Source organism: Ziziphus jujuba, chromosome 1 (assembly GCF_031755915.1).
Source record: "Ziziphus jujuba cultivar Dongzao chromosome 1, ASM3175591v1".
NCBI classification, from domain to species: Eukaryota; Viridiplantae; Streptophyta; class Magnoliopsida; order Rosales; family Rhamnaceae; genus Ziziphus; species Ziziphus jujuba.
Window position 1 is genome coordinate 12,610,435 of NC_083379.1, and position 9,998 is coordinate 12,620,432.

Genomic DNA, 9,998 nt, shown 5'->3' on the forward strand with positions numbered 1-9,998 from the left:
AATAATAAATAATAAATAAAATAAAATAAAAATAAAAATGGTGTTCTTGGAGGGAATTTGGAAGAAGGATATGCTGACATGTGGCACGTACGCTTCTTCTTTATAAATTATATAAATTTTCTCTATTTCTTTCAATTTAGAAGGTGGCATGCTTATACAATCAAAAACGTCTAGTGTTGGATTTTTTTCAACATATATTTTTTTGCATGCCTTGTGGGACCCATTAAATAAAAAACTGAGATAATTTCAAATGATAATAAAGTCATTTGAGACATTTTATGTCAGATGAGTGAAGATATAAAAGATCACAACAGAAAGATAACAGCATCATTCGAATTCATACACCAACAGTTGTAGGCCGTCCAAGCCATGCTAAATGGCATGTGGCAAATTCACGATTAGAATGAGTATCAAGTGCAGGTCTTCAAAGCCATTTTTACTCCGATACTATTCAATCAGGTCGCATTTATCCCGATGCTAGCTCCATATGTCTTATCAACCCCAATGTTGACCCTTCAGGACATATCTATCGAGTTACAGTACTCCCAAGCCACACTGACACATACAATAGTACAGGCCTTCAAAAGTGTCTCTGCCTCAATGTTGGCCAATCATGCCACATTTATCTCAATGCTGGCTTCACAAGCAGTATCAGCTCTAACACTGGCCCCCAGGCTCTATTCATCCAGTTGTAGGAATCCCAGGTCGCATTAACACCTATAGGACTGCTGACCTCCCAGGCCTCCTCTGCCCCAATGCTAGCCTTCCAAATCTCATTGATACTTAAAGGAGTGCTGGCCTCCAAGGCCGTCTCTACCTCGATGCTAGTCCCCCAAAGAAGCATTGAGACTTACAAGAATGCCAGCCTCCAAAGCTGCCTTTGCCCTAATATTGGCTCCCCAAGCTAGATCCAATCTGATGCTGACTGCTCAAGCCATATCAACACTTATGGAATGCTAGATTTTAGGGCTGCATCCATCCTAATAGCACCTTCACTCACTATTGATGCAGCAAGATCGTAAGTAGAAGTATTGCCAATATAGAATCCTTTAACCATATCAGGCTAGGCCTAACAACCTTAGGTGGAGGAATGGGCATTAAAACCTTTAGACTAACCTAGACTTTGGACAGCCAAAGATCCAGGGCAATATGAATAAAGGCTCGAGCAAGGATTTAGAAGCTGTTAGAAACGTTATTTTAAAGATGATTGGTTGTGTGTCTATGAAACATGATCTAAACAGGTTTTGATCCAAACAGAAGACCAAATTCCCTAGATGAAGATAATTAAAGACCAACATGATCATGCCGATAGCTATCGTAGGATATTAGTATGGAGAACTGAGATCAAAAAATTAAAATATTACATGTTCCATCAAATTATTCTAATTTAATGAAATATATGAGGTAATGTTTGTACCAATATTTTTAATCTCAAATAATAGGGAAGTATAAGGAAAAATATCCCACATGGACTAGGAGAAAAAAAAATATTGGTTTTTAAAAATATAAGTTTTTGCAATTATCGCACATTGGAAAAGTAAGAGTTTTTTGAATAACTTCTTTTACTATATATTAAAGTCTCATTTGCTCATTGAGCAAGTCTTCCTATTATTTAGTTTTTATTTAGTGTTGGTCCTTAGGTCACCTATTATTTAGTTTAACTATTTAATTTTTTGCTGGTCCTTAAACTGCTTATTTTATTAGCTTTGATTATTATGGTTATTATTATTATTATTTTCTTTTTTTTGGCATTGTTATTTTTTAAAAAATTTTCTATATGATTAAAGTTCTTTAATCATTTAGACATTTTAACTTTTTAATTGTTTGTTCTTTGCAATTAAATACAATCATCTGATTGTATTTCATTTTTATGATTGTTATTAATATTATTTTCTTTATTTTCTTTCATCTAGAAGGTGACAATCTCTTGCACAATAATTAAAAAACTATATAAGTTGTCTCATTTTAAGGTGAATTTCATTATCCTGATTTATTATGAGATGGATAAATTTGTTATTTTCAAATCATATTTAATTTACACAAATAATAACAATAATAATAATAATACATATAAATTACTTGAGAAAGGAAAGAAAAAAGGACATCCTATCTAAATTGGTACTCCTTACAAACCCAACTTTAATCAAGCATAAATAAAATTAAAAGAAAAGGAATTATAAACCACTATTCATCAAGGCAATAAAAACCTGACCCCAATATCTCTAGCCTGTGTTAAAACCTAATCGAATAAAAACTTCAATGGAGAAAACTGCCAACACAAAAAAGAGTACTAGGGAAATAAAATACCAAAAAATGAAAAACATAAAAATAAACCACATCCAAAAAACAAGATGAAACCCCATAGTCTAATTACAAAAACGATGGGTATGACTCCACATTAAATCATCTAAATGCGGTATATTAAAACTTCATCAGAATTTGAAATGACTGCTGCCTTGGAAACAGAGCATATTTTATATCCTTGCCTGCTTGAGTTGATTGAATAGTAATTATAAAATGTAGAATAATATTTTTTCAAGAATACGCATTTATTAAATTCAAAAATATTCACGGCTAGCAAAGCATGGAAAAAAAAGAGCGTTATATGACTTTATCTTGAACATTTTATAATATTCTACCATTGTTTATGTTTGTATCTCTCCTTGCAGGGTTGAAGCCAGAAAATGACCAATGGGGGAGATAAGATATTTTTTTAAAAAAAGAAATAAGTTTATTTAATAAAATTATCTAATTATATATGAACAAGTTATATGAAATTTTTATCATTTTTTATATGTTAAATTAAATACTATAATGTATGAGGAGCAAACAAAAAGGTGTTATCACCAAGAAAAAAATGTTGATTGAAATTTAAAAAGAAAATTCGGGTCTTTTTTTTTTTTTCGGTTTTCTTTAAGAAAAAATAATTACATTTAGATATGTTTTGTTTCCAAATATGTATTATTCCTAAAAGTACTATTTCCTAATTGATCAAAATATTGATATATATATATATATTTCAAAGATCAATATCATTTTCCTTTTTTGATCAAAATTGAAATATCAATATCATGATATCAAATATGTATAAAATTCTTCTAATTGTTCCTTTCACAAAAAAAAAAAAAAAAAAAAAAAAAAAAAAAAGAAGCCTTCAACGATTAGGGACACCAATAGGGATCCAATTCAATATAGTGGGAAGTTCATACCCCTCTTATTTGAAAGGTCTTCGATTTGTATTAATAAAACTTTGTATATCAACACAAACTCAACAAGAAATTGGACCTCAAATTAAATCTCCGAAAAATTACCAACCACAAGAGGAAATTATTCCAAACGGTGAAAACATGCAGCTAGATTTGAGAATAAAGCATGAAAAGGGCAAAGCTAAACAGAGAAAGATTTCAGCATAAGAAAACAGAGGAAGACATTCTGCTTCCTTTTTTTTACTACTATAAGTAGCATAAATCTGCCAATAAGTCGTCATTTAATAAAGCCAAGCAACTCAGCAATCATAACGAGCTCATTGGTTACGCTATCGTGCATCATTATATGGGCTTAACATTTGGCTTTTCATGCTATCATACCCAATGGTTGCAGTACCATTACTCCTAAATCCACTTTCACCGCTAGAATTTTCATAAGCGTTTGAGGATGAACCAAGCAAGTACTCATTCTCTTCTCCAATTAAATCAACTTTTTGCCATGGATGTTCGTCCAAGTTAATCAGTCCCTCTAGCTCATTTGCTACTTCTTTCATTGTAGGCCTTTCTTCCCCTTTCACACTCAAACACATTTTTGCAAGATTAGCGACTTTCTTTACTTCATCGACATTTGCTTCATCCACAATGTCACCATCAAGAACATGAAGTAAGCAGTCCTCTTCAATTGCAGTTACAAAGAACATTGCCAGGTTTCTTTCACCTTCAGGCCTGTTGAAAGAAACTACTTCCTTGCTCGTTAGTAGCTCAGCCAAAACAACGCCAAAAATATATACATCACTCTTTTCTGTTAATTGGCTTGAGTGGAAGTATTCTGGGTCCAAGTACGCAAGTGTTCCTTGCACCAAAGTTGTTAGCTGGTTTTGGTCTATAGGAATCAGTTTTGAAGCTCCAAAGTCCGATACTTTTGCCATGTAATTTTCATCTAATAGTATGTTTGAGGTTTTCACATCTCTATGTATAATCGGTGTAGAAGTTGCAGAATGTAAATATGCAAGTGCCCCTGCAGTTTCAGATGCTATCTTCACTCTCACCTTCCATGGAAGTAGAGGTGCTTTTCCTTTCTCGTGAATATGCTGGAAAAGAGTTCCGTTAGTGATGAACTTGTAAACAAGCGAAGGAACTTCTGTCTCTAAGCAACAACCCAGCAATTTAACTACGTTCCTATGATTGATTTGCAAAAGAATGACCATTTCATTGATGAACTGTGCAGTCTGTGTTTCGTCACCAATTTTGGACTTCTTTATAGCAACTTCTTGGCCATCTGGTAATATTCCCTTATAGACTTTTCCATAGCCTCCTTCTCCAATAACTCTATTTTCATCATAGTTGTTTGTGGCTCTTTTAAGTTCTTCTGCAGTGAAAATTTTCGCTGTTTCAAGATTTGAGAGTCGTTGTCTCAACATTAATCCACCATTTTGCTCGAAGAACTTCTTCTTTAATTTTCTTAGCTTAATTTTGTTTACTCCCCAACACATCATTGAAACTGCAACCAACAACGCGAGACTTACACCTGTATTTGTTAAAATGTGACCATGTAGTGAGGCATAAGGTCATGTAGTATACAAATATGGTTTACGATCTTGAAATATAAGTTGAGATACGTACATAAGAATTAAGTTGAGATACGTTGGTCTACTTGAATCCAAAAAATGAGAGTAAATATATATTTGATATATCAATCAACAAATTTCATGCCACGAACAAATATATTATATTAATGGCAACCTATTTACGGTTCTAAAAGAGTTGGCTAACAAAATTCTTTACTGCTGAAAAAGTTTTGAGAATGTTTTGAGTGGTGCATCTGATAAGTGAGTTTTAGCTCACTTATTTAGTCATCTATCGCTTAATTATTTATGGAAAACTCAAGCATTTATGGTTATTTTGATATGTTTTTGTGTTCTTGTATAGGTGAGCTTTAAAATGAAATTAAGGGTAATTTTTATGGTTTCTAAAGCTTCGGGGATCACCTTAGAGAGGAAGAAGACTCACTATACCTAATCCAAGTCAAAGATGCCACCCATTGTTCAAAATTTTCAAAATGTTGACTTTTCATGCCTTGATTTTTAATTTTGACTTTATTGATTTTGATCATATTAGAGTTTTAATGAGAGCATGTGCAAGACATGTGCCTTTAGTGTAGAGATTTGCATGTTCAAATCATGTGACTCATTTAAATTAGGCATATGAAAGCCATGTGCACATCTAGGACCCTTTAATCTTGATCTAAAGGTTGGATTTAAGGCTAGGATTTTAGAGATGATTTAGAGGGGGTTTTATTTGAGGAGGCTTGGTAGAGAAGAAAAGGGGGAGCCACCATTGTAGATAGCTTGGAGAAGAACTAGAGAGCAACACACTCAATTTAGAGAGAGAAAGCTTGGGCTTGGAAGAAGATTGAAGATTGAAGAGATTCCTCTACAAGATTCCTTCTCCTTTGAGTTTTCTCTATCTTTTATTACTCTCTAAATTGTATTTGTATGTATGTATATATATATATATATTGGGATATGGATTGCTAGATTTACTATCTAGGGTGTTGATGGAACTTTTATTTGGATTGTAATTGAATGATGGGTTGATTACTACTATGCAATTCTATTATTTTCTTGTGTATTCTTTGGATTTAATGTTCTAATATGTCTAACTAGAATGGAAATCAATTGCGTATTGGGTAGATCTTTGAATTTCTCTTTGGAAAAGGGTTATTTAATGGATTTGTCACTAGGATTACACAACTCATGTTTTAATTATAGTTGGAAAACTTAATTAGGAAGTAGATAACCTAGAAAAAGGGAATTAATGCATGGCTTTTTAAGTTAATTTAGGAAGGGATTCTTGAATTTCCACTAATTATCCATAGATTCTAATTCTCCTAGGGATAAGGAATTAAATGTAATTAGAAACCTTTTGGTTAGAATTAAAGATAGAAATCCAATGGTAATCACCCAAGTTAAGTTCAATTATAGGAAGAATAGAGGGAAATCAATATTCTAGAGTTTTAGATCATAATATTTGCCATTTTCATTACTTAGGTGTGTTGTTTCTCTTGATTTCTTATCCTACTACTTTAGCAAATTTTAATATTAGTTTTAATTTACGTTCACACTAGTTTCTAGTCAAATTGGATGCCTAAATAAAAAGAATTAATCAATAATTTTGATACTTAACAAAGTTTCGAACATCAATAAACGATACACATTCATCACTTTATTACTTGTGCGACCTGTATACTGGTGGAATTAACGCATCAGCATCTCAAGCTTCTTTTTTTTGTTAATTAAATTTACTACCATTAACTATTATATATTTTGTACCTAGGGCTTCAAATTATAAAAAGGGTCAAACTGCCCCTAAACTATTATTTCTTGCCACATTAGTCTGATCATGCAATTTCTACTAATAAATTTGGCAAAATTATGCCTATGTGCTAGTCAAAATTTGAAATAAAACACAATAAAAGAGTTTCAGTTATAGAGTAATGCATGTTTAATTTCATCAGATTCAATATTCGTTAGATAACAATAGTTCAAGAGACATTAAATATGTTTTATAGTTTGGAGCCGAGAGCGCAAAACTGTGTAATAGTTCAAGAGTCTAAATGTATATATTTTCACATAAACTAAATTTTATATAAGTGCTATTGGACGCCCGCAGTGCATAAGTCTAGTCAGGAGTTCGAGCATGCTTACCCAGTGCAATATAGAGAACGAGAAGTCTCGCAGATTGATCTATTGCATTGCTTTGGCTGCAAGCCGTTCCATTAATAATTCTGTACCCCTTTGGACATGTACACGTCCAGTTCCCAGGTAAATTATGGCACTTTCCCGGATTGCACGGGTTTGAAATATTCTCGCATTCATCAACATCTGAAAATTAAGAAGGTAAAAGTTAACGATGCTGAAAACCATGTTATAAGGCTGGCCAAACACAATTGTTGATTTTATACTTGGCCAATATTTTTAGCTTTTACTCAGTATTAAGGTGACACCATTCTTAAGCTATCTACATCATTACAGTTTCTACTAAAATATGGTCCTTTTTTTTTTTTTTCGGGGGGGGGGGGGGGGGGGGGCGCGGGGCGAAAGTGAAAGATGGTCTTATCATTAAATTAAAATTGTGTATATAAACAACCAGATTCACAAGAATATTAAAACTTTCTTTATCGACATTTAAATGGAGATTTAAAAATGCACAACCTGTTTGATTTCAAAACCCTTTTTTTTTTTTTTTTTTTGATTTGTTGCATTTTATGTTTCATTTTCTCTATTTGTATGTGTGTAAGCTTTTTTTTTTTTGGGTTCAAATGTGGTAGAAGTTTGAGGTTGCTCATTTGTTTGACTTTAAGCAACTATTGCACCCAAAATGTTCGATAAATTGTGAAACTTAGATTATAAAAAAATGTTACTGTTGGAGAGAGATGTCACAACAAAACAAAGAATCTGATGCACCAAATCTATAATTTCTAAAAACGAAGTTTGTAATTATCTTGAGAAAAATCATATAATACAGCTTTTGGTGTTTGTGTTTTACAATCAGTATCAACATAGCATTTATCATGTTATTTTTTTTTTTAGGAGAGTTATATGTACAAAGAAGCTTTTATCAAGGATGCAGATAAAAATTTTGCCCAAATTAGCTTACATACGGTTATAGGCACTTATTTTTCTTCTTTCATATGCTAACAGGTGGTTATTAGCGCATGTACGCTATTCTTGGACTTAAATTTCATTCTAGGTCCTCGGTAAGAAAATTTATGAATATATTTGTATATGTAAGTATATATGTGATTAGTTTGATACCTTGGCAACCATCTCGGTGGTACGGATTCCCTTGGTAACCGGTCAAGCACTGGCAGCGGTAACCACCAGACCCATCGTGGACGTCGATACACTTGCTATTATTTTTGCAAGCGAAGTTCGAACTCTTTTCTGCTTCATAACAGTGCTCATAATCACCACCGCTCTCATCCCCTATTGCCCAATTAATAACCATAGGAAGCTCTTCAATGTTTTGCAAGTCCTTAAAACTCGTGTGGGAAAACTTGAACTTGCTTTCGTCGACCACGAAGGCAAAGCTACACGGGTCAAAATCCAATATACCCGAATGGTTATAATAGCTATTCACTACCACTGTAACATTTTTTATTCCATATGGGATGGAAGTTTGACAACACCCCACGCCCGAGCAAGACTCGTTGAAGGTCTCGACGCTATCACACGAGGATATGCAGCCAGTAGCATATCTTTCTGTCCCTCGGTATCCTTCAACAAAAGCATTGGTATCGCAGCCAACGGCAAAAAATTTGTTTTTCGTAGAAGAGACGGTGTATAAGGGCAGATTGAGCCTAGGCCTGTTCCGATAAGTTCGCAGAGCCGTTGTCTCATCGTAACAGTCTCGGCCGATGAAGTTGGTGATGCTCAACTCACCATCATCAAGGGATATGTTAGTAACTTCGACATTGCCTCTCATTAGAAATGCTTTGGGAGGATGGAAAGATTGGTTGCATGTGATTACAAATTTCTTTCCCAAGTAACAACCCTCTCTATCCATTCCAAAAGGATATGGAACTTTGAGATCACCACAGCTTTCACGGCAGTCAAGGGCGGATTGAGCTGCTGCTTTGGTTGTGGTGGCTAAAACAAGTAGAATTCCAATTGCCATGGAGGATACTTTTTTTAGTATGCCCTGCAAGCCCATAACCATTACTTCTTTTTTTCTTTTTTTCTTTTTTTTTTTTCCTTGATTTCTTAAATATTTGAACTTTAGCTTATAATATTATGTTCTTATGAAGTGATAGCAAGTCCTTTATATAGCCAAATGACCGAAATAATGATGACAAGTATTTGCTAATTTGTATGGCTTAGTTTTTTTTGTTTTCTTTTTTTTTTTTTTTTTTTTTTTTTTGGTTGGTAATCTGCTAATTTGTATGGCTTAAAGGGATTGATAGTACCACTACTTTTCAATGTTGACGAGGTCTCATCATCTATTGTATTTCCTGGAATGCTGACAATTTGAGATAATTGGGAAGAGCAGCACTGCGTATATTCAAATTATTTAACACGGCTAGAAGTCAACCCTCTGGTCTCGGGTGTCAATGTGCTTGATCCAACTTATTTAGCAAGGCTAGATATCTACCTTCTTTTCTGGGGTGTCAAGGTGCTTGAGAAATAGATGAAGATTGATGGATTTAACCGAAACATCAAGTTTTTAATAATTTTGTTCAAAAAATATTTTGAAGACACTTCGGTTAAGACACAAGTCAAAAACTTTGACTCTTCCAAATAAGACCAAAAAAAAAAAAAAAAAAAGAGGCTCAAAATTAAGTTTTAAAGTAAACAAAAACAAACAACACTCTTGTTATTCAACGACGAAAAAAGAAATTAACAAGAACGTTGCACATAAATTTAGTACATTTGGTTTCCTGATTTTACTTTGATTGTATGATGGTGCAAATAATTATATGAAAAATTTTCCAATGCTCCGACAAGCAATGAAAATTTGCTATAATTACGTCGAAGGACAGTGGTTAAATTGCAGTTGATTTAAGAGTAGGGCCTTTAATAATCGACGTCTAAGTACTATCTGACGTTGACCATAAAGACCCGAGGTCAATAGTCTACCATGGACAGTAATAACAATAAACCTCTTAAATGTCTGAACCAAAATAATTTTGGTAGGTAAGAAGAGGTTATAATTGAAAATTTTATTTTCTAATATATCTTATATAACCTTCAAATAATTAAATTATATTTTTTATTAGAAAAAAATGTGTAA

General features: G+C 33.2%; 1 protein-coding gene across 1 annotated transcript; it reads right to left on the minus strand.

The window, feature by feature from the left end:
* Window positions 1-3,296: 3,296 nt before the first annotated feature.
* On the minus strand, window positions 3,297-8,976 carry LOC125423564 (putative wall-associated receptor kinase-like 16). The gene is made up of 3 exons (XM_060819649.1): window positions 7,976-8,976; window positions 6,914-7,090; window positions 3,297-4,734 (listed from the first exon to the last, which is right to left on the minus strand). The coding sequence occupies exons 1-3, from the start codon at window positions 8,925-8,927 to the stop codon at window positions 3,536-3,538; spliced, it is 2,328 nt and encodes a 775-aa protein (XP_060675632.1). The 5' UTR covers window positions 8,928-8,976; the 3' UTR covers window positions 3,297-3,535.
* Window positions 8,977-9,998: the final 1,022 nt, after the last annotated feature.

Bases quoted from the DNA above. Each gene is read 5' to 3' on its own strand.
- LOC125423564 (XM_060819649.1), bottom strand. From the start codon at position 8,927: ATGGTTATGGGCTTGCAGGGCATACTAAAAAAAGTATCCTCCATGGCA. The intron at 7,091-7,975 runs ATTTTCTTACCG...CTTAATTTTCAG, and splicing joins ATATACAAATATATTCATAA to ATGTTGATGAATGCGAGAAT. The intron at 4,735-6,913 runs GTAAGCATGCTC...TAACAAATACAG, and splicing joins CGTTCTCTATATTGCACTGG to GTGTAAGTCTCGCGTTGTTG.